The 25,770-nt window shown below is 46.0% G+C and overlaps 1 protein-coding gene across 4 annotated transcripts in view; it reads right to left on the reverse strand.

Moving 5' to 3' along the window:
* Positions 1 to 10,430, reverse strand: part of LOC134949134 (uncharacterized) — a 133,394-nt gene extending 122,964 nt beyond the window's left edge. For 3 of the 4 annotated variants that reach the window (XR_010183111.1, XR_010183110.1, XM_063937541.1), the window contains exons 1-2: positions 9,903 to 10,430; positions 5 to 143 (exon numbers count right to left, since the gene is read on the reverse strand). Coding sequence is in view for 2 of the 4 variants with exons in the window: in XM_063937541.1 (XP_063793611.1) it covers positions 5 to 73 (69 nt within the window). In the remaining 2 variants the exon portion in view is untranslated. The remainder of the gene's footprint in view (positions 1 to 4; positions 144 to 9,902) is intronic. The other variant, XM_063937542.1, reaches the window with a different exon arrangement.
* Between the last annotated feature and the right edge of the window lie 15,340 nt (positions 10,431 to 25,770).

Below are 25,770 nucleotides of genomic sequence, written 5' to 3' on the forward strand. Positions count from 1 at the left end.
CCACCTGTAAGTTGTCTTTTCTCCCAGATGTCCACTCTTTTGGTGTGCCCAAAGTGCTGTACCCTGCAACCATGATTCCAATTCCTTCGTCTCTCCTGCCACTGGCTCATGAGATGACTTAGCAATGGCGGCTTGTGCACCTGCTTGTGAATTAAACAAACGTTCAAGTGAGTCTAATGGTACATGTGCATCAACATGGAATACAGTTACTTTTGTTTGTTTAGTGATAACTTCAATGTCCTGCCAGACTTCCTTTCCCCATAACTCTTTCCCATGAATTTTCCAATCATGTTTCTTCCAGCTCATCATCCATGTGGCTAATCCATTGGCTACTGACCATGAATCAGTATAAATATTACATTCACCTCCAATTTCCTGTCTAAGGGCCAAATATACTGCAAATAATTCGGCATATTGGCTACTCTTTCCTTCCTCTTCTATTTCTAATGTCTTAGACATGCGGGGATTAAACGCAACTGATCTCCACTTTCTTCTTCCCGCAACATAACGTGCAGATCCATCTGTAAACCATGTGTGACATTGAGATTTGTCGCTTAACTCAGAATAAGGTTTACCCCATTTTACTGGTGATTCCTCCAGTTGTTCTTGAGGAGAAGCTGTACTCACTCCATCTACTGGAATATCTGCAATTTTTTCATGTAAGGATGCCACACCTCCCTCTCCCTGTTTTGCCCTTTCTGAAATATACCATTTCCATTTTATAATACTCTGTTCTTGGGCATGCCCTATCCTATTTTACTTTGGATTAGACATTATCCATTGCATAATTGGTATGCGTGGTCTCATCAATACAGAGTGTCCTATTGTTAACTGTTCAGTATCCACTAATGCCCAATAGCAAGCTAGTAACTGTTGCTCCAAAGGAGTGTACTTTTCTCCTGCATCGGGTAATTTTCTGTTCCAAAATCCTAGTGGCACTCTCTTGCCACTTTGCTTTTGCCACAGTGACCAAGTAGCATATTGCTCTTGTGCTGATACATGTAATTCTACCTCTCCATCTTCCATGGGCCACAAATCTACTGCTTGTTGAATTGCTTGCTTGGCATCTTCAAATGCCTGTTGCTGTTCCTCCCCCCAAGTAAATGCATATTTCTTGCGTGTTACCTTTCGCAAGGGGGAAAGTAACTGTCCTAAATGAGGAATATGCTGCCTCCAAAAGCCAAACAGCCCAATATAGGATTGGGTTTCTTGTTTGTTTGTGGGGGTGGGGAAATCTAGGATCTTCTGCCTGGCTTTAGGGAGGATTTCCCTATGTCCTTTATTCCACTGTATCCCCAAAAACTTCACAGCTTGTGCAGGTCCCTGCACCTTGGCGGGATTAATCTCCCACCCTTTATTTTTCATGCGTTCTATTAACAAGTCTAATTGTTCTTTGACCTGTTCTTTAGTATTTCCTTGAATCATTATATCATCGATATAATGTGATATCTGCATATCTGTAGGTAATTTGAACTCATCTAGATGTTCCCCTACTACTCTCTGACATATAGTAGGGCTGTGTATCCAGCCCTGAGGCAGACGACAAAAAGTGTATTGTCGACCCATCCAGGAAAAGGCAAATTGATCCTGCGCCTTTTCTTCTATGGGTATTGTAAAAAAATCATTGCCCAGATCTATTACGGCATAACAGGTCCCTGGATGCACCTGTATTTGTTCTATAATAGTTATTGTGTCCGGTACCGCGGCTGTCAATGGGGGTGTATATTTATTCAGTTCTCTATAATCCACAGTCATGCGCCAGGAGCCATCGCTCTTTTTCACTGGCCATACCGGATTATTCCAAGCAGTAGTGGTATATCGTACCACGCCTGTATCCATTAATTCTTTAATGGTTTCGCTTATTTCTTGATGGCCCCCCGGTATACGATATTGTTTCATTGCAATTAATTTAGTTGCAGGTGGGACATGTACTGGGGGCATTTTTACTTTTCCCACCACAATAGGTCTGGCCTGAATACAATTACTTCTGACTCCAAAACTAAATTTTCCTGTATCTAAATAAAGGGTCAGTCCTTTTAAAACATCAATGCCTATAATATATTCTCTAATGGGTACTATTAGTACTCGGCATTTCTTAATAGGTAAATTTCCTATTTTTAGAGGTATTTCCACCTGTACCCCTTCAGTTACTCGACCCCCCAACCCTGCAATTTTAATTCGGGGTCCTTTAAATCTATTGGGATTTCCATATATTAGGGTAGCCTCCGCCCCTGTGTCAATTAACGCGAGGACCTCTTGTACATTGCCCCGTGACCAATGGATTCCTAATTTGACATAAGGTCTCTCTTACCTATGCATCACCCTCTGAATCTTCTTGTTCCTTGGGAGGAGCAGTAGGCTTCAAACGTGTTGCTACTTTAGCGGCAATATCCTCCCAGGGATATAATTTTTCAAACATCTCCCAGTCAGGCAATTTTCCTCCCTTAATTGCTTTTTCTTGATCCCTAAATTCTTTTACCTTTTTCTCACTGGTATTCCCTGCAAAAGCAATTTTCTTGCCTGACAAAATTTTTTGCTTATACAATTTCCATAAATAGGGAATATCTTTCCCATCTATGGTTTCTTTATCTATTCCCGCTTTCAAAAGAGCTTGGAACATTTCCCGTCTGGATACTCTATTATCTGCGTTGCCGGTTTGTCTGTATCCCTTTTCTCCACTCCCTCCTCTAGTGTTTGACTCCGCTCTATCCCTATTCCATTCTCCCATGTCCTGTAATTCCCGCATCTTACCGATTACATCTTCCCATCTTTGATCTGTCATAGAAATTAATAATGTCAGAACCACTGGCTTATATGCAGGGGGAGCTGTCTTCACGAGCCTAGCCCGAGCTGCTACTGAAACCCTTCCTTGTAAATATTCAGCGGCTTCTTCTAAAAGCACAGCGGCTTTCATAGCCTCTTCCTTACATCGTTGAATACACTCTCTGAGGGTTGTCCATGGTTTGTCAGAGGTAGGTATCTCATCAGTGTACCGGGAATTTACCCCATATGCAACCACAGTTAAGAGATTAGTTTGTACTTGAGCATTACCCTCTCTGGCGAACCATAACTGTGCGTCCCTCATAATTGTCCTATCTTTGGATAGGGTTCCAAATTTTGCAACATCTTGTCTATCTACATCAACCCCTCCAGCGCCATCCTCTACCAAACGGACCAGCCAGGTAAGGACGCCTTACCCGGGGCGTTGTGAAAATTTGGTCAATAGTTCCATGACTTCATTTTGAGTGAAATCTTGCAGTATCATTTTTTCTTTGAGGACTGCCTGCCCTCCACCTTCTGCAACCTTAGTTAATTGCCTGTGCGAGACAGGACAGGCATTTGCCCCAGGAGGGTCAATGACAGGATTGGGAGGATCCCATCCCCCTTGTCCTCTTCCTCCTCCTCACTACTACTATCCCATACATCACCATCCCATGTATCGGGATCCCATTGAAGATCGGCAGAAGCAATAATTGCTCGTACTTTTCGGGTGTTTACCCTTCCCTTTCTCTTTTTATATTTGTTCTGGGCTACTTTGACAGCAACAATCTGGTATTTCTGGGCTTTTTCTGATAACATCTGATTGCTGCACTGTAACAATCCTATCTTTCCTTGTTGTTCAATTACTGTTTGTTCTATATCTAAATAACGTGATTGTAACTGCTCATATCTTTGGTGCATTTTACGGTATGCTGATACTAGTATCCAGCACCGTCTTCCCAGCGCCATTACATCACCTGCCTTGGCAGGGACCCCCTCAAGTACACGTACAACATCGAGGGGTTCTGCATTCTTGAGTTTACCATCCCATGATTCTGCTAAACCTGACGTTAATAACTCCTGTGCTATAATATTGTAGGGACTTTCAGTCCACCCTGGGATGGTGATTTGCTCAGCTCCAGCATTTTTCTTACGAAACATCCTTACCGTGCTATGTTATGTTATATATCGGCGAAAACTTGGCAACCTGCCAATTGACAAAACTTTGCACAGAGGTAAGTCTGGCCAGGACCCACCACTGTACAAAAGCATTTTACACTATCAGTATCCTACACCGAGATATAAGAAAACATAGATCCTGCCGACTACGCCAAAAATGTCTTGCTGTATAAAACTAGGGTGTGTGAGATTGCTCAATACATTCTGCGCTCACTGTTGCCCAGAACAGGCTTACACTTTAATGCAGCAAAACAAACAACACTTTTATGTCTCAATAGTAAATAATTTATTAGTTCTTATAGTATTTTCATCAGGTATTAATTAGAGATGTGCACTTGAAATTTTTCGGGTTTTGTGTTTTGGTTTTGGGTTCGGTTCCGCGGCCGTGTTTTGGGTTCGACCGCGTTTTGGCAAAACCTCACCGAATTTTTTTTGTCGGATTCGGGTGTGTTTTGGATTCGGGTGTTTTTTTCAAAAAACCCTAAAAAACAGCTTAAATCATAGAATGTGGGGGTCATTTTGATCCCAAAGTATTATTAACCTCAAAAACCATAATTTCCACTAATTTTCAGTCTATTCTGAACACCTCACACCTCACAATATTATTTTTAGTCCTAAAATTTGCACCGAGGTCGCTGGATGACTAAGCTAAGCGACCCTAGTGGCCGACACAAACACCTGGCCCATCTAGGAGTGGCACTGCAGTGTCACGCAGGATGGCCCTTCCAAAAAACACTCCCCAAACAGCACATGACGCAAAGAAAAAAAGAGGCGCAATGAGGTAGCTGTGTGAGTAAGCTAAGCGACCCTAGTGGCCGACACAAACACCTGGCCCATCTAGGAGTGGCACTGCAGTGTCACGCAGGATGGCCCTTCCAAAAAACACTCCCCAAACAGCACATGACGCAAAGAAAAAAAGAGGCGCAATGAGGTAGCTGTGTGAGTAAGATAAGCGACCCTAGTGGCCGACACAAACACCTGGCCCATCTAGGAGTGGCACTGCAGTGTCACGCAGGATGGCCCTTCAAAAAAATACTCCCCAAACAGCACATGACGCAAAGAAAAATTAAAGAAAAAAGAGGTGCAAGATGGAATTGTCCTTGGGCCCTCCCACGGGCCCTCCCACCCACCCTTATGTTGTATAAACAGGACATGCACACTTTAACCAACCCATCATTTCAGTGACAGGGTCTGCCACACGACTGTGACTGAAATGACGGGTTGGTTTGGACCCCCACCAAAAAAGAAGCAATTAATCTCTCCTTGCACAAACTGGCTCTACAGAGGCAAGATGTCCACCTCATCATCATCCTCCGATATATCACCGTGTACATCCCCCTCCTCACAGATTATCAATTCGTCCCCACTGGAATCCACCATCTCAGCTCCCTGTGTACTTTGTGGAGGCAATTGCTGCTGGTCTATGTCTCCACGGAGGAATTGATTATAATTCATTTTAATGAACATCATCTTCTCCACATTTTCTGGAAGTAACCTCGTACGCCGATTGCTGACAAGGTGAGCGGCGGCACTAAACACTCTTTCGGAGTACACACTTGTGGGAGGGCAACTTAGGTAGAATAAAGCCAGTTTGTGCAAGGGCCTCCAAATTGCCTCTTTTTCCTGCCAGTATAAGTACGGACTGTCTGACGTGCCTACTTGGATGCGGTCACTCATATAATCCTCCACCATTCTTTCAATGGGGAGAGAATCATATGCAGTGCCAGTAGACGACATGTCCGTAATCGTTGGCAGGTCCTTCAGTCCGGACCAGATGTCAGCATCAGCAGTCGCTCCAGACTGCCCTGCATCACCGCCAGCGGGTGGGCTCGGAATTCTGAGCCTTTTCCTCGCACCCCCAGTTGCGGGAGAATGTGAAGGAGGAGATGTTGACAGGTCGCGTTCCGCTTGACTTGACAATTTTCTCACCAGCAGGTCTTTGAACCCCAGCAGACTTGTGTCTGCCGGAAAGAGAGATCCAAGGTAGGTTTTAAATCTAGGATCGAGCACGGTGGCCAAAATGTAGTGCTCTGATTTCAACAGATTGACCACCCGTGAATCCTTGTTAAGCGAATTAAGGGCTCCATCCACAAGTCCCACATGCCTAGCGGAATCGCTCTGTGTTAGCTCCTCCTTCAATGTCTCCAGCTTCTTCTGCAAAAGCCTGATGAGGGGAATGACCTGACTCAGGCTGGCAGTGTCTGAACTGACTTCACGTGTGGCAAGTTCAAAGGGCAGCAGAACCTTGCACAACGTTGAAATCATTCTCCACTGCGCTTGAGACAGGTGCATTCCACCTCCTATATCGTGCTCAATTGTATAGGCTTGAATGGCCTTTTGCTGCTCCTCCAACCTCTGAAGCATATATAGGGTTGAATTCCACCTCGTTACCACTTCTTGCTTCAGATGATGGCAGGGCAGGTTCAGGCGTTTTTGGTGGTGCTCCAGTCTTCTGTACGTGGTGCCTGTACGCCGAAAGTGTCCCGCAATTCTTCTGGCCACCGACAGCATCTCTTGCACGCCCCTCTCGTTTTTTAAATAATTCTGCACCACCAAATTCAAGGTATGTGCAAAACATGGGACGTGCTGGAATTTGCCCATATTTAATGCACACACAATATTTCTGGCGTTGTCCGATGCCACAAATCCACAGGAGAGTCCAATTGGGGTAAGCCATTCCGCGATGATCTTCCTCAGTTGCCGTAAGAGGTTTTCAGCTGTGTGCGTATTCTGGAAACCGGTGATACAAAGCGTAGCCTGCCTAGGAAAGAGTTGGCGTTTGCGAGATGCTGCTACTGGTGCCGCCGCTGCTGTTCTTGCGGCGGGAGTCCATACATCTACCAAGTGGGCTGTCACAGTCATATAGTACTGACCCTGCCCTGCTCCACTTGTCCACATGTCCGTGGTTAAGTGGACATTGGGTACAGCTGCATTTTTTAGGACACTGGTGACTCTTTTTCTGAGGTCTGTGTACATTTTCGGTATCGCCTGCCTAGAGAAATGGAACCTAGATGGTATTTGGTACCGGGGACACAGTACCTCCAACAAGTCTCTAGTTGGCTCTGCAGTAATGATGGATACCGGAACCACGTTTCTCACCACCCAGGATGCCAAGGCCTCAGTTATCCGCTTTGCAGCAGGATGACTGCTGTGATATTTCATCTTCCTCGCAAAGGACTGTTGGACAGTCAATTGCTTGGTGGAAGTAGTAAAAGTGGTCTTACGACTTCCCCTCTGGGATGACCATCGACTCCCAGCAGCAACAACAGCAGCGCCAGCAGCAGTAGGCGTTACACGCAAGGATGCATCGGAGGAATCCCAGGCAGGAGAGGACTCGTCAGAATTGCCAGTGACATGGCCTGCAGGACTATTGGCATTCCTGGGGAAGGAGGAAATTGACACTGAGGGAGTTGGTGGGGTGGTTTGCGTGAGCTTGGTTACAAGAGGAAGGGATTTACTGGTCAGTGGACTGCTTCCGCTGTCGCCCAAAGTTTTTGAACTTGTCACTGACTTATTATGAATGCGCTGCAGGTGACGTATAAGGGAGGATGTTCCGAGGTGGTTAACGTCCTTACCCCTACTTATTACAGCTTGACAAAGGCAACACACGGCTTGACAAATGTTGTCCGCATTTCTGTTGAAATACTTCCACACCGAAGAGCTGATTTTTTTGGTATTTTCACCAGGCATGTCAATGGCCCTATTCCTCCCACGGACAACAGGTGTCTCCCCGGGTACCTGACTTAAACAAACCACCTCACCATCAGAATCCTCCTTGTCAATTTCCTCCCCAGCGCCAGCAACACCCATATCCTCCTCATCCTGGTGTACTTCAACACTGACATCTTCAATCTGACTATCAGGAACTGGACTGCGGGTGCTCCTTCCAGCACTTGCAGGGGGCGTGCAAATGGTGGAAGGCGCATGCTCTTCACGTCCAGTGTTGGGAAGGTCAGGCATCGCAACCGACACAATTGGACTCTCCTTGTGGATTTGGGATTTCGAAGAACGCACAGTTCTTTGCTGTGCTTTTGCCAGCTTGAGTCTTTTCATTTTTCTAGCGAGAGGCTGAGTGCTTCCATCCTCATGTGAAGCTGAACCACTAGCCATGAACATAGGCCAGGGCCTCAGCCGTTCCTTGCCACTCCGTGTGGTAAATGGCATATTGGCAAGTTTACGCTTCTCCTCCGACAATTTTATTTTAGATTTTTGAGTCCTTTTTTTACTGATATTTGGTGTTTTGGATTTTACATGCTCTGTACTATGACATTGGGCATCGGCCTTGGCAGACGACGTTGCTGGCATTTCATCGTCTCGGCCATGACTAGTGGCAGCAGCTTCAGCACGAGGTGGAAGTCGATCTTGATCTTTCCCTATTTTTGGAACCTCAACATTTTTGTTCTCCATATTTTAATAGGCACAACTAAAAGGCACCTCAGGTAAACAATGGAGATGGATGGATACTAGTATACTTATGTATGACGAGCGACTGCCGACACAGAAGTAGCTACAGCCGTGGACTACCGTACTGTGTCTGCTGCTAATATAGACTGGATGATAATGAGATAAAATTAAAATATATATATATATCACACTAGTACTGCAGCCGGACAGGTATATATTATGTAATGACGGACCTGCTGGACACTGTCTGTCAGACTCAGCACTGCAGACTCCTAAAGTAAGCTACTAGTATCAAGAAGATAGAAAAAAAAAACCACGGGTAGGTGGTATACAATTATGGATGGACGAGCGACTGCCGACACAGAGGTAGCTACAGCCGTGGACTACCGTACTGTGTCTGCTGCTAATATAGACTGGATGATAATGAGATAAAATTAAAATATATATATATCACACTAGTACTGCAGCCGGACAGGTATATATTATGTAATGACGGACCTGCTGGACACTGTCTGTCAGACTCAGCACTGCAGACTCCTAAAGTAAGCTACTAGTATCAAGAAGATAGAAAGAAAAAAAAACCACGGGTAGGTGGTATACAATTATGGATGGACGAGCGACTGCCGACACAGAGGTAGCTACAGCCGTGGACTACCGTACTGTCTGCTGCTAATATAGACTGGATGATAATGAGATAAAATTAAAATATATATATATCACACTAGTACTGCAGCCGGACAGGTATATATTATGTAATGACGGACCTGCTGGACACTGTCTGCAGAATGCGTTTATAAAAACACCACACGACGAGTGTTTAACTTTTTCAGGCAGACAATCACAATATACTGGTGGTCAGCAGACAATCACAATACTGGTGGTCAGTGGTCACTGGTCAGTCACACTGGCAGTGGCACTCTGGCAGCAAAAGTGTGCACTGTACTTAAAATATGTACTCCTGCTATAACTGCTCCCCAGTCTCCCCCACAATTAAGCTGTGTGAGCAGTGAGCACTCAGCACAGTCAGATAGTGATATACAGTATTACATATGATGCAGCACACTGGGCTGAGCACAGATATGGTATGTGACTGTGTCACACTGTGTATCGTTTTTTTTCAGGCAGAGAACGGATTAATTAAACTGGTGGTCACTGGTCACACTATCAGCAGCAAGTAGTACTCCTCCTAATAATATGCTCCCCAAAATTTGTGTCTCTCTCTAGTACTCTAGTCTAAACGAAGAGGACGCCAGCCACGTCCTCTCCCTATCAATCTCAATGCACGTGTGAAAATGGCGGTGACGCGCGGCTCCTTATATAGAATCCGAGTCTCGCGATAGAATCCGAGCCTCGCGAGAATCCGACAGCGGGATCATGACGTTCCGGCGCGCTCGGGTTAACCGAGCAAGGCGGGAAGATCCGAGTCGCTCGGCCCCGTGTAAAAAAAACCTGAAGTTCGGGCGGGTTCGGATTCCGAGGAACCGAACCCGCTCATCACTAGTATTAATACATAATCATAAATATAGGTATAATATCAAGAAACTACATCAATCTCTTACCGAATATTGTAGCGTCACTTGAGCACTCTGGATCGGGGAATCCCAAGACGATCGTCTCAAGGGGAAATTCGGTATTCACACGCAGCACGTCTGCTAGCGTCTCAGGTGGATTCCGAAATTCCCCTAAAATTCCCCGTCCTTTATACAAAACTAAAAAAACATATGTCTTACACTGATTGGTGAATAATAGCATAAGCAGTACTGTGATTGGTTAACATAACGCGTGTTCAACAACATGATCTATCCATATATGGGTACATTCCGGGGGTTCTGAAACATTTTATCTAACTGTAAATAACAACATGAGTCCTTGTCTATACTGAAAATAACAACATAAGTCCTTGTCTATTCTAGGTGAATAACAACATGAGTCCTTGTCTATTCTTCTAAGAATCCTTCTTCTAGAACATCTTGTTTCATGAGGCAAACATCCTTGTTATTCTCTTATCATTATGTGGCATAGTTACTGCGGCACAAAATGGAAGTCAGTCAGAAAACCCCACTCTCACCCTTTCATATCACACTCGTATCACAGTCGCCCCTCCTATAATCTGGCCCTGGCAGTGATAGATCTAATTTCCTATCAAAGGATCAATGTGCTATCTATCTTTTTATAGAATGTGCTAAATAAATGATAGTTAGAATCTGATTGGTTGTTTTAGGCAACTCCTTCAGTTTTCCTCTTTAGAAGATTTGATACATGCCCCCCTGGTACTACTATGAGCTGCATGGACATGGTGTTAGAAACTCAGTGAAACCATTTCCAGCTGGATTGGGGTTGATGTTAATATGGTTAACATTTCCCTTAATTTTACATCTCTTATCTTCAAATTAATAGGATTGGGTGATGACAAAACCCGGTACAAAGCCCTTTTTGGCCGGTACAAACCATTAAAAAACGGTACTATATCAACTAAAAAGGTACAGTTGGAGGGTATGATATTGTTTGAGGACACAGGGGTAAAATGAAGGGAGGATCTTACATTACAGACAAAGCTCATATAGGGGGCCTGATTCATGTTTTTAAGTAAAGCAAGCAACTGGGCAAAACCATGTTGCACTGCAAGTGGGGCAGATGAAACGAGAAGAGAAATTTAGATTTGGGTGGACTGTTTTCAAGCTAAAATCTAAAGTGCGGTGTAAAATTAAAGCTGTTTAACATTTATGGGCTACATGCAAAAGCAGTCAATATTTACCATGCACAGAAAAAAGGAGATTTATGGTAAGAACTTACCCTTGTTAAATCTCTTTCTGCAAGGTACACTGGATTCCACAGGGAATAACATTGGGGTGTAGAGTAGGATCTTGATCCGAGGCACCAACAGTCTAAAAGCTTTGACTGTTCCCAAGATTCTCAGCGCCGCCTCCTCTATAACCCCGCCTCTGTTCACAGGAGCTCAGTTTTGTCAACCAGTCCAAAGCAGTAGCAGGTACGAGACGACAACAGTTAGTAGCCACAGACACCACATTCTCACGACAGGAGAAGGTATCAGCGGCTAATGCCATACCAACCCAAAGAAGCTAAGTGCGTCAGGGTGGGCGCCCTGTGGAATCCAGTGTACCTCGCAGAAAGAGATTTAACAAGGCTAAGTTCTTACCATAAATCTCCTTTTCTGCAGCGGGGTACACTGGTATTCCACAGGAAATAACATTGGGGATGTCCTAAAGCAGATCCTTATGGGAGGGGACGCACTGTAGTGGAAGCAGAAGCGGACGCTCTAGCGAGAGACCCTGTAGGTCTGAGAAGCAATGCCGTCTGGGCCATGCTGGAGCTATTAGAAGAAGGATTCCTCCTTCTTACTTGAACTTCCTCACTACTCTGGGCAGGAGAGACACCGAAGGGAACACGTACAGTAGTCGAAAGTTCTATGAAATTGCCAGTGCGTCCACGAACGCCGCTTGAGGATCCCTTGTTCTTGCTCCGAAGACAGGAACCATGTGATTGTGTCGAGACGCCATCAGGTCTACATCTGGTAGGCCCCACTTGTCCACTAGGAGTTGAAATACTTCTGGATGAATGCTCCACTCTCTGGCATGTATGTCCTGATGACTGAGGAAGTCCGCTTCCCAGTTGAGGCCCCCGGAATGAACACTACCGATATGGCTGGCAGATGGCGTTCCGCCAATTGAAGAATCTTTGACAATTCCATCATTTCCATGCGGCTTCAAGTGCCGCCTTGATGATTTATGTATGCCACCGTGGTGTAGTTGTCTGATTGTACTTGAACAGACCTGTTCAGTACCAGATGCCGGGCCAGTTTCAGAGCATTGAACACTGCCCGCAATTCCAGAATGTTTATCGGGAGGAGACTCCTTCCTGGTCCACCGACCCTGAAGAGAGTGTTGCTCCAACACTGTGCCCCAACCCCTCAGACTGGCATCCGTCGTCAGAAGGACCCAGTTGGAGATCCAGAAGGGACGACCCCTGCTCAATCGTTGGTCCTGCAGCCACCAGGTCTGTGACAGATGGACCTCCGGAGACAAGGAGATCATTTGAGACCTGACCCGGTGAGGCAGGCCGGCCCACTTGGCAAGAATCAGTTTCTACAGAGGGCGGGAATGAAATTGAGCATACTCCACCATGTCGAAAGCCGACACTAGGCCTAGTACTTGAATCGCCGAGTGTATCGACACACGCAGACGAGAGAGGAAGCAACATATCTTGTCCTGAAGCTTCAGGACTTTTTCTTTTGACAAAACAACCTCTGGTTGTGTGTGTCCAACAACACTCCCAGATGCACCATGCTCTGGGCAGTGACCAGGGATGATTTCTTACAGTTGATGAGCCAACCGTGGGCTTGCAGAAACTGGACCGTCAGATGCAAATGACGGAGGAGAACTTCTGGGGAATTGGCCAGGATCAGCAGGTCATCCAGATACGGCAGGAGCCGAATGCCCCGACGGCTGAGTGAAGCCATCATAACTGCCATGACCTTGGTGAAAATTTGCGGAGTCGTGGTCAAACCAAACGGTAAGGCCCGGAATTGGTAATAGAGATTGCCAATAGCAAACCGCAGGTATTGCTGATGTGACATGGCAATAGGGATATGCAGGTAAGCATCCTGTATATCCAGGGATACCATTTAGCCCCCTGGTTCCAAAGCCAGGACAATAGAGCAAAGGGTATCCATACGACACTTGGGAGACCCTCACAAATTTTGAGTTTGAGAATGGGCCGGGAGGAACCTTTTGGTTTGGGGACTAGGAACAGCGTTGAATAGTACCCCCTGCCACTCTGAGCCAGAGGCACCGGCACTACCACTCCGGAGTCCAGGAGGGATTATACCACTAAACGGAGAGTTGTTGCCTTCACCTGATCTGAAGGGATGAGAAATTAGTGGTCACCAGCGCTAAGTTGTGTAAATTAAATATACTACAATTAAAACAGATAAAGGACGGTAGGTTATGTTGAAAAAATATACAATAAATTTATTAAGAACAATATCTTAAAAACACAGATGCCTATAGTAACAGGAATTAATCATAAAAACGGCACATCCATATAACTCCTCAATAGATGGTTGACACCCAGCTTCCTCACTCCTGAGGAAGCTGGGTGTCAACACCAGCGAAACGCGTTGAGTTAGAGACTGCCGGACACATCCTCAAGAAATCCCTTAACTCCTGTTGGACACTTGCACTTTCTAAACCCATACGGCATCAATTGGACAAGCTTTTCCCTTGGATATCACCATTTGAGGAGAAATTGGAGTTGTTCCCTGCCTGCCTGAAACGCTTGCATTTGTATGCTTAAAAGGGACACCTTGTACTCCACTGCATTCACCAAATCTCCAGCCAATTCTATGGACACAATTCCAGAGGGAGTCCTAGCCTGGGTATGAATGAACCATCTATTGAGGAGTTATATGGATGTGCCGTTTTTATGATTAATTCCTGTTACTATAGGCATCTGTGTTTTTAAGATATTGTTCTTAATACATTTATTGTATATTTTTTCAACATAACCTACCGTCCTTTATCTGTTTTAATTGTAGTATATTTAATTTACACAACTTAGCGCTGGTGACCACTAATTTCTCATTCTGTCTATATCATTTTGGGGAGTTACCACCCCCTACACCAGCAGCTTTTTTGACAGCGCACTGTTTCTATTTTCTTTTACATAACTGATCTGAAGGGATGTCCGTCAGGCAACAGCGAGCAGGGGGACGTGTGTTGAAGGATATAGCGTATCTGTGAGTGACGACTTCCCGTACCCAAGCATCTGAAGTGGTCTTCAACCATACCTGGGTGAACTGTAGAAGTCGGCCTCCCACCCTGGGATCCCCCAGGGGGAGGCCGGCCCCGTCATACCGCAGGCTTGTCAGATTTGGAAGCCGGCTGATGGGCAGCCCAGGCACGTTTAGGCTTGGTGGTTTTGGAAGTGCAAGACTGTTTCGGGTATGCCTGACCCTTTGCTTTACCCAGAGGGTGAAAGGAACGAAAGGAAGTACTCTTAGCCTTCGGGGCCGAAGAAGTAGTACTAGGTAGACATACAGTCTTAGCAGATGCCAAGTCAGTGACAATCTTGTTGAGGTCCTCACCAAAGAGGATGTTTCCTTTAAATGGGAGTACCTCCAGGGTTTTCTTAGAGTCCAAGTCCACCGACCAGGACCGCAACCAGAGAATACGGCAGCCAAAATGGATGTCGTAGCAGCCTTGGCCGCCAGAACACCTGCATCTGAAGCTGCTTCTTTAATGTAATGAGATGCCGTGACAATATAAGAGAGACATTGTCTGGCATGTTCAGAAAATTGGACGGAAACTCAGCCTCTATTTCCTGAGCCCACGCCTCAATAGCTTCTGCGGCCCAAGTAGCCACAATTGTGGGCCTATGCGCAGCCCCTGCAAGGGTATAGATAGCTTTTAAGCAGCCCTCCACGCGCTTATCCGTTGGCTCCTTGAGAGAAGTGACGGTAGTGACAGGCAGAGCAGATGACACCACCAGCCAAGCGATTTGCGAATCCACTAGCGGTGGCGTTTCACAATTTTTACTCAATTCTGCCGCAAGGGGATAGCGGGCTAGCATCTTCTTGTGTGGGGTGAATTTCTTTCCTGGGTTCTCTCAGGATTCCTGACGTATGTCAACCAAGTGGTCAGAATGAGGTAAATCCAATTTAGTAACCTTCTGACGTTTGAACCTGTCCAGTTTCTTAGATGTAGTGGCAGGCTCAGGATCATCATCAATCTGAAGAATGAGCCTGATAGCCTCTAATAGATCAGAAACATCCACCTGTGAAACAGATTCCCCATAAGAAACATCATGATCAGAGTCTGTGGGGTCAGTATACACTCCATCTTCATCGGAAGAGGTATCCGGAACATGCGTGGATTGAGAGGAAGTAACAGCCCGCTTAGAGAACTTCTTAGGTTTAGTCTTAGCCGGGCGAGGGTCAGGAATACATTTATCCAAAGAGTTATTCAATTGCTGTAACTGAGTGGACAGAGCATCTGTCCATGGCGGATTAACCGCAGGGACCATATAAGGCTGATAAGGCACAGGAGGTCCATAGGGGGCGCAAATCTAGTTACCAGCATAGTCAGTAAATTAGAAAAGGCAGACCAAGGCGGGCCCTGATGTGACCCCGTTGTTACAAACTGACTGGGGGGTACAGAACCCCCAAAACCTGAACCTTCCGCAGCCATGTTATCCTCGAATGCATCTGGGACATCATAACCACTCATGGTGGGATCAGCCCCAGACCCATCGCCCCCTGTAGCTGACATGATATGAAAGAGTAAACCACGGGCGACACAGTACAATATCAGCAGATATAATACCTAACACAAACCACCCATGCAGTGTGACAGCACAAACAGAGGATTTCTGAGGTAAAATGTGACTGAAAAACACAGAGAAAAATACAAAATATGTATATCCTGTGAAATACCTATATTATCTAATAACCCTGACGCACGGAGCCCCTTCAGGTTACAGAATATAGGGATATCAGTAGGAGTGAGATACACGGAGTAGAGATCACCCAGCAGCTATATGCACACACACACAGTCACATGTACAATGCAGGAATTATGACAAACAATAAAACTGCACTGGACTAGCAATACTATTTCTGAGTAAAGCTATGTATATAAACAGATATATCAATGCACAGTAAAAACTGGATGAATATCACAGGGTACTTGTACTAAATAACCCTGAAGTATGCACTTGTTCTTAACTAACACTGTCTAAACAACATGTAGAATACTTAAGTGTCCTGTAAATGCACAGCACTGATGATGCAGGCGGCTTTACAGAGGAGGCATCACCTAGCAGTCCCAGAATCAGCGCAGCTGTGTGTAATGGCGCCCAAATGCTGACAGGGAATGAGGGAGATAGAGAGATGCAGCTCCAGGGCGGGAACATTTACTCTAAATGGCGCCCAGGGGCAGTGGGAGGGGCTACAGGCCAGAGCCTAATCCCCTTGCTGGACTTCACCACTGGGTGTTGCGGGCCTTAATATAATGGATTATAGCCTAATCCGACCTGTGACCTTGCCCTGGTGGTCTAGTGGGGTCTCTGTACTGCCACAGTGTCCACGCCAGCGCGCGCGGCCCGCCTCTTAGGCTGCGGCGGATCGCGATTTCCAGCGGGTCCCGCCTGGGGGTACCTCTTACCTTCTCCCTGAGTGCGGCCATGCGATCCAGGAGAACTTTGTTTAGTATGTGTGCCCTAGGTAAAGAACCGGAGCCTCCGCTGTAAGTACCTGGCAACCAGGGACGCGGGGTATACACTACAGCACCACTGGGGGAGGTGATGGAGCTGCAGCAGGAGATATCAGAATGATATCTAGCACTAGAGTGCCTCTGCTGCAGCCCTTGAAGACTAGTCTTCTATCTTCTTTAAAATAGCTCTTCTTAGGGCTACTGAAGCAGCCCTGCCTTTTAGCTGCCTGTACTGCAGGCACCAACTTACAAACTGAGCTCCTGTGCACTGAGGCGGGGTTATAGAGGAGGAGGCGCTGAGTATCTTGGGAACAGTCAAAGCTTTTAGCCTGTTGGTGCCTCAGATCAAGATCCTACTTTACACCCCGATGTTATTCCCTGTGGAATACCAGTGTACCCTGCTGCAGAAAAAATAAATGTATTTACTCCCCTTGCAATGCAACATGTTTTTTTCCAGACAAAAATGGTGCTCTTCAGAGTTGATCACAGATTTTGGTCTCTCAGCAAAATCTCCGACCATATACTCACATGCTGGGGCAGCCCAGCATCTACAGTATCCGATGCGATCAATTGCAATCGCATTGAATAGAGGTTGATCCCTGCCTAAACAGCCTGGCTGCGTAGGCAGGGGTCTCACCGCCATGCTTCCTATCGCAGGAAACGCAGGCGACGTCGTCGGCCAGCACTGAAAATGGCCATGACACGCCTCCTGATCTCCGGCCCCCCTCCCCGTCGCAGCACCAAGATGCCGGTCGCCTGTCAATCACTGTGCGATCGCACCCTGCTGCATGGGAATGTAGCGGCTGCATCCATCTCTGAATAAGGCCCAAAGTTATGTGCTTTTTTTTGCTTTATTTACAAGCATGAATCAGGCCCAGAGTTTGAAAGCCTCTCAGCTCACTAGATCATGTGCCATGTAACTGTGGTTGCCAAGGTAATTCAAAATCATAAATTATTACAAGGACAAAAAAACAAGGAGATATATTTAATTATCAACATTTCTATTTTAGTCTGACACATAGGGGTAAATTTACTAAGATGGGAGTTCTATTTAAGATGGGATGTTGCCCATAGCAACCAGAGTACAGGTATTATCTTCTAGGAGGTGCTAGATAAATGAGAAGTAGAATCTGATTGGTTGCTATGGGCAGCATCCCATCTTAAATAGAACTCCCATCTTAGTAAATTTACCCCATAGATTTATGTTAAAAACTATACTTACATTTTTTTCATGGGATTGCTGCTTTCTGTGAGCTAACAAGCATATTTGCAATGACAATAAGATGTATCATCAGTGTGTATAACATGTATTGTCAGTGTGTACTGTACTTGTCTCCATAGATTCAGAAAAAAAATTGTGTTAAAAATAGTGATGAGCGGGTTCGGTTTCCGAGAAACCGAACCCCCCCGAACTTCACCCTTTTTACACGGGTCCGAGCCATACTCGGATTCTCCCGTATGGCTCGGTTAACCCGAGCGCGCCCGAACGTCATCATCCCGCTGTCGGATTCTCGCGAGATTCGGATTCTATATAAGCAGCCGCGCGTCGCCGCCATTTTCACACGTGCATTGAGTTTGATAGGGAGAGGACGTGGCTGGCGTCCTCTCCGTACTAATACGAGACAGTTGGTTGATCTGATTGCTTGTTTTATTTTACTATAATTGTGGGGAGGATTGGGGAGCAGCTGTTAGGAGGAGTACAGTGCAGAGTTTTGCTGATAAGTGACCACCAGTTTTTTAGCAGTTCTCTGCCTGAAAAAAACGCTCCATACCATATCTGTGCTCAGTGTGCTGCATGATATATCTGTGCTGAGTGCTCACACTGCTTAATTGTGGGGACTGGGGAGCAGCTATAGCAGGAGTACAGTGCACAGTTTTGCTGACAGTGACCACCAGTATACGTTTGTCTGCCTGAAAAACACTCCTGTGGTGGCTTTTTTTTATACTAGTAGTTTAGCAGTTTGCTGACAGTGTCCACCAGGTCCATTATACTGTATATAGCAGTACGGTAGGCCACTGCTGTACCTACCTCTGTGTCATCACTCGTCATCCATTAATAAGTATACTATCCATCCATCTACATTGTATACCTGTGGTGGCTTTTTTTTTTATACTAGTTTAGCAGTTTGCTGACAGTGTCCACCAGGTCCATTTATTATACTGTATATAGCAGTACGGTAGGCCACTGCTGTACCTACCTCTGTGTCGTCACTCGTCATCCATTAATAAGTATACTATCCATCCATCTACATTGTATACCTGTGGTGGCTTTTTTTCTTTATACTAGTTTAGCAGTTTGCTGACAGTGTCCACCAGGTCCATTTATTATACTGTATATAGCAGTACGGTAGGCCACTGCTGTACCTACCTCTGTGTCGTCACTCGTCATCCATAAGTATACTATCCATCCATCTACATTGTATACCTGTGGTGGCTTTTTTTCTTTATACTAGTTTAGCAGTTTGCTGACAGTGTCCACCAGGTCCATTTATTATACTGTATATAGCAGCACGGTAGGCCACTGCTGTACCTACCTCTGTGTCGTCACTTGTCATCCATAAGTATACTATCCATCCATCTACATTGTATACCTGTGGTGGCTTTTTTTCTTTATACTAGTTTAGCAGTTTGCTGACAGTGTCCACCAGGTCCATTTATTATACTGTATATAGCAGTACGGTAGGCCACTGCTGTACCTACCTCTGTGTCGTCACTCGTCATCCATAAGTATACTATCCATCCATCTACATTGTATACCTGTGGTGGCTTTTTTTCTTTATACTAGTTTAGCAGTTTGCTGACAGTGTCCACCAGGTCCATTTATTATACTGTATATAGCAGTACGGTAGGCCACTGCTGTACCTACCTCTGTGTCGTCACTCGTCATCCATTAATAAGTATACTATCCATCCATCTACATTGTATACCTGTGGTGGCTTTTTTTTTATACTAGTTTAGCAGTTTGCTGACAGTGTCCACCAGGTCCATTTATTATACTGTATATAGCAGTACGGTAGGCCACTGCTGTACCTACCTCTGTGTCGTCACTCGTCATCCATTAATAAGTATACTATCCATCCATCTACATTGTATACCTGTGGTGCCTTTTAGTTGTGCGCAGTATATATAGTAGTAGGCCATTGCTATTGATACTGGCATATAATTCCACACATTAAAATATGGAGAACAAAAATGTGGAGGTAAAAAAAAAGGGAAAGATCAAGATCCACTTCCACCTCGTGCTGAAGCTGCTGCCACTAGTCATGGCCGAGACGATGAAATGTCATCAACGTCGTCTGCCAAGGCCGATGCCCAATGTCATAGTGCAGAGCATGTAAAATCCAAAACACAAAAGTTCAGTAAAATGACCCAAAAATCAAAATTAAAAGCGTCTGAGGAGAAGCGTAAACTTGCCAATATGCCATTTACGACACGGAGTGGCAAGGAACGGCTGCGGTCCTGGCCTATGTTCATGGCTAGTGGTTCAGCTTCACATGAGGATGGAAGCACTCATCCTGTCGCTAGAAAAAAGAAAAGACTTAAGCTGGCAAAAGCACAGCAAAGAACTGTGCGTTCTTCGAATTCACAAATCCCCAAGGAGAGTCCAATTGTGTCGGTTGCGATGCCTGACCTTCCCAACACTGGACGGGAAGAGCTTGCGCCTTCCACCATTTGCAAGTGCTGGAAGGAGCACCCGCAGTCCAGTTCCTGACAGTCAAATTGAAGATGTCAGTGTTGAAGTACACCAGGATGAGGATATGGGTGTTGCTGGCGCTGGGGAGGAAATTGACAAGGAGGATTCTGATGGTGAGGTGGTTTGTTTAAGTCAGGCACCCGGGGAGACACCTGTTGTCCGTGGGACGAATATGGCCATTGACATGCCTGGTCAAAATACAAAAAAAATCAGCTCTTCGGTGTGGAATTATTTCAACACAAATGCGGACAACAGGTGTCAAGCCGTGTGTTGCCTTTGTCAAGCTGTAATAAGTAGGGGTAAGGACGTTAACCACCTCGGAACATACTCCCTTATACGTCACCTGCAGCGCATTCATCATAAGTCAGTGACAAGTTCAAAAACTTTGGGCGACAGCGGAAGCAGTCCACTGACCAGTAAATCCCTTCCTCTTGTAACCAAGCTCCTGCAAACCACACCACCAACTCCCTCAGTGTCAATTTCCTCCTTACCCAGGAAAGCCAATAGTCCTGCAGGCCATGTCACTGGCAAGTCTGACGAGTTCTCTCCTGCCTGGGCTTCCTCCGATGCATACTTGAGTGTAACGCCTACTGCTCCTGGCCCTGCTGTTGTTGCTGCTGGGAGTCGATCGGCATCCCAGAGGGGAAGTCGGAAGACCACTTGTACTACTTCCAGTAAGCAATTGACTGTACAACAGTCCTTTGCGAGGAAGATGAAATATCACAGCAGTCATCCTGCTGCAAAGCGGATAACTGAGGCCTTGGCAGCCTGGGCGGTGAGAAACGTGGTTCCGGTATCCATCGTTAATTCAGAGCCAACTATAGACTTGATTGAGGTACTGTGTCCCCGGTACCAAATACCATCTAGGTTCCATTTCTCTAGGCAGGCGATACCGAAAATGTACACAGACCTCAGAAAAAGACTCACCAGTGTCCTAAAAAATGCAGTTGTACCCAATGTCCACTTAACCACGGACATGTGGACAAGTGGAGCAGGGCAGACTCAGGACTATATGACTGTGACAGCCCACTGGGTAGATGTATTGCCTCGCGCTGCAAGAACAGCAGCGGCGGCACCAGTAGCAGCATCTCGCAAACGCCAACTCGTTCCTAGGCAGGCTACGCTTTGTATCACCGCTTTCCAGAATACGCACACAGCTGAAAACCTCTTACGGCAACTGAGGAAGATCATCGCAGAATGGTTTACCCCAATTGGACTCTCCTGGGGATTTGTGACATCGGACAACGCCAGCAATATTGTGCGTGCATTACATCTGGGCAAATTCCAGCACGTCCCATGTTTTGCACATACCTTGAATTTGGTGGTGCAGAATTATTTAAAGAACGACAGGGGCGTGCAAGAGATGCTGTCGGTGGCCCGAAGAATTGCGGGCCACTTTCGGCGTTCAGGCACCGCGTACAGAAGACTGGAGCACCACCAAAAATACCTGAACCTGCCCTGCCATCATCTGAAGCAAGAGGTGGTAACGAGGTGGAATTCAACCCTCTATATGCTTCAGAGGATGGAGGAGCAGCAAAAGGCCATTCAAGCCTATACATCTGGCCACGATATAGGCAAAGGAGGTGGAATGCACCTGTCTCAAGCGCAGTGGAGAATGATTTCAACGTTGTGCAAGGTTCTGCAACCCTTTGAACTTGCCACACGTGAAGTCAGTTCAGACACTGCCAGCCTGAGTCAGGTCATTCCCCTCATCAGGCTTTTGCAGAAGAAGCTGGAGACATTGAAGGAGGAGCTAAAACAGAGCGATTCCGCTAGGCATGTGGGACTTGTGGATGGAGCCCTTCATTCGCTTAACCAGGATTCACGGGTGGTCAATCTGTTGAAATCAGAGCACTACATTTTGGTCACCGTGCTCGATCCTAGATTTAAAACCTACGTTGTATCTCTCTTTCCGGCAGACACAAGTCTGCAGGGGTTCAAAGACCTGTTGGTGAGAAAATTGTCAAGTCAAGCGGAACGTGACCCGTCAACAGCTCCTCCTTCACATTCTCCCGCAACTGGGGGTGCGAGGAAAAGGCTAAGAATTCCGAGCCCACCCGCTGGCGGTGATGCAGGGCAGTCTGGAGCGAGTGCTGACATCTGGTCCGGACTGAAGGACCTGCCAACGATTACTGACATGTCGTCTACTGTCACTGCATATGATTCTCTCACCATTGAAAGAATGGTGGAGGATTATATGAGTGACCGCATCCAAGTAGGCACGTCAGACAGTCCGTACGTATACTGGCAGGAAAAAGAGGCAATTTGGAGGCCCTTGCAGAAACTGGCTTTATTCTACCTAAGTTGCCCTCCCTCCAGTGTGTACTCCGAAAGAGTGTTTAGTGCAGCTGCTCACCTTGTCAGCAATCGGCGTACGAGGTTACTTCCAGAAAATGTGGAGAAGATGATGTTCATTAAAATGAATTATAATCAATTCCTCCGTGGAGACATTCACCAGCAGCAATTGCCTCCAGAAAGTACACGGGGACCTGAGATGGTGGATTCCAGTGGGGACGAATTAATAATCTGTGAGGAGGGGGATGTACACAGTGAAAGGGGTGATGAATCGGACGATGATGATGAGGTGGACATCTTGCCTCTGTAGAGCCAGTTTGTGCAAGGAGAGATTGATTGCTTCTTTTTTGGTGGGGGCCCAAAACAACCAGTCATTTCAGTCACAGTCGTGTGGCAGACCCTGTCGCTGAAATGATGGGTTCGTTAAAGTGTGCATGTCCTGTTTATACAACATAAGGGTGGGTGGGAGGGCCCAAGGACAATTCCATCTTGCACCTCTTTTTTCTTTCATTTTTCTTTGCATCATGTGCTGTTTGGGGACTATTTTTTTGAAGGGCCATCCTGCCTGACACTGCATGGTCACTCCTAGATGGGCCAGGTGTTTGTGTCGGCCACTTGGGTCGCTGAGCTTAGTCACACAGCTACCTCATTGCGCCTCTTTTTTTCTTTGCATCATGTGCTGTTTGGGGACTATTTTTTTCAAGTGCCATCCTGTCTAACACTGCAGTGCCACTCCTAGATGGGCCAGGTGTTTGTGTCGGCCACTAGGGTCGCTTAGCTTAGTCACACAGCTACCTCATTGCGCCTCTTTTTTTCTTTGCATCATGTGCTGTTTGGGGAGTATTTTTTTGAAGGGCCATCCTGCCTGACACTGCAGTGTCACTCCTAGATGGGCCAGGTGTTTGTGTCGGCCACTTGGGTCGCTGAGCTTAGTCACACAGCTACCTCATTGCGCCTCTTTTTTTCTTTGCATCATGTGCTGTTTGGGGACTATTTTTTTCAAGTGCTATCCTGTCTGACACTGCAGTGCCACTCCTAGATGGGCCTGGTGTTTGTGTCGGCCACTAGGGCCGCTTAGCTTAGTCACACAGCTACCTCATTGCGCCTCTTTTTTTCTTTGCATCATGTGCTGTTTGGGGACAATTTTTTTCAAGTGCCATCCTGTCTGACACTGCAGTGCCACTCCTAGATGGGCCAGGTGTTTGTGTCGGCCACTAGGGTCGCTTAGCTTAGTCACACAGCTACCTCATTGCGCCTCTTTTTTTCTTTGCATCATGTGCTGTTTGGGGACTATTTTTTTCAAGTGCCATCCTGTCTGACACTGCAGTGCCACTCCTAGATGGGCCAGGTGTTTGTGTCGGCCACTAGGGTCGCTTAGCTTAGTCACACAGCTACCTCATTGCGCCTCTTTTTTTCTTTGCATCATGTGCTGTTTGGGCCTATTTTTTTCAAGTGCCATCCTGTCTGACACTGCAGTGCCACTCCTAGATGGGCCAGGTGTTTGTGTCGGCCACTAGGGTCGCTTAGCTTAGTCACACAGCTACCTCATTGCGCCTCTTTTTTTCTTTGCATCATGTGCTGTTTGGGGACTATTTTTTTCAAGTGCCATCCTGTCTGACACTGCAGTGCCACTCCTAGATGGGCCAGGTGTTTGTGTCGGCCACTAGGGTCGCTTAGCTTAGTCACACAGCTACCTCATTGCGCCTCTTTTTTTCTTTGCATCATGTGCTGTTTGGGGACAATTTTTTTGAAGTGCCATCCTGCCTGACACTGCAGTGCCACTCCTAGATGGGCCAGGTGTTTGTGTTGGCCACTTGTGTCGCTTAGCTTAGCCATCCAGTGACCTCGGTGCAAATTTTAGGACTAAAAATAATATTGTGAGGTGTGAGGTATTCAGAATAGACTGGAAATGAGTGGAAATTATGGTTATTGAGGTTAATAATACTATGGGATCAAAATGACCCCCAAATTCTATGATTTAAGCTGTTTTCTAGTGTTTTTAAAAAAAAAACACCCGAATCCAAAACACACCCGAATCCGACAAAAAATTTCCGGTGAGGTTTTGCCAAAACGCGTCCGAACCCAAAACACGGCCGCGGAACCGAACCCAAAACCAAAACACAAAACCCGAAAAATTTCCGGTGCACATCACTAGACAATACAAACAATCCAACAATGTAGAGAAGAATATCACATTTGGCTCTGTGCAGTGTGACATGTTTAAACAATTGCTGTGTTTTCTGGTATAGTTATCAGAGCAGGAAGGTATTTTATCTGGAGATAAGCCAGCTTGACACTATACAAGTATACATTCTAAGAAGATGCCTCGTTAACAGGGAAGCTGGAATTTTGTTTAAGCAGTTTAAACTTCCGCAGCACATCTGCAACCACTGAGGAAAAGTACAGAATTTATGCATCATCCTCTGGGTTTCAAACTATAAAAATCTTGAATCCCGAACACTAAATGGTTGTTTATATTAATATAGCTGTTACATGACATCCGTTTTATAAAGGCTGATAAATAACTGTGTTGCAGCAGGGAATTCTTGCGGTATAAAGCTGTATCAATGCTGTATTTATACAATTACTTATTTATATGGGAAGAACAAAAGGGTATTCGGACTATAGATCTACACTAAAAAGGTAGTCAATAGGTTTACCACTAATGGTAGACATGCATTAGGTCGATGAGGTCAAAGGTCGACATGGTCGAAAGGTCAGAATGTAAAAGGTAGACAGGATTTACATGGCAGGTCATTAAGTCAACGCCCCATTGATATATATGGTGGTGCCCATTAAGGTGCGTACTCACGGCGCGACGGGGTGTCGCTGCCGATACGGACTCTATTGTGCCCGGAGGCATATAGTCAATATCGGCCCTGCCTTCACCTACTATATTTTCTTGCAATGCCGATCCCAGGGGACTGCGCATCGGCATCTCAAGCTTATACACACGGTGCGATATGCACTATGTTTCCGTGTGATATGGACTATATAGACCATATTGCACAGAAAATTGCCCCGTGTGTAGGCACCTATCGGAAGAGTAACTTGGAAGTCTCCATGACCCTTCTTATTGTTTCACTGACTTTATATGAAGGCCCGGAATTAATTTTATTGCCATTAATTTTATGGCTTCTAGTACTGTCTCCTGCTTCCCCGGGTGGTATTCAGTATGCCGGCTGTTGGGATCCCGGCGCTCAGTATACC

This window comes from Pseudophryne corroboree, chromosome 8 (assembly GCF_028390025.1).
Source record: "Pseudophryne corroboree isolate aPseCor3 chromosome 8, aPseCor3.hap2, whole genome shotgun sequence".
NCBI classification, from domain to species: domain Eukaryota; kingdom Metazoa; phylum Chordata; class Amphibia; order Anura; family Myobatrachidae; genus Pseudophryne; species Pseudophryne corroboree.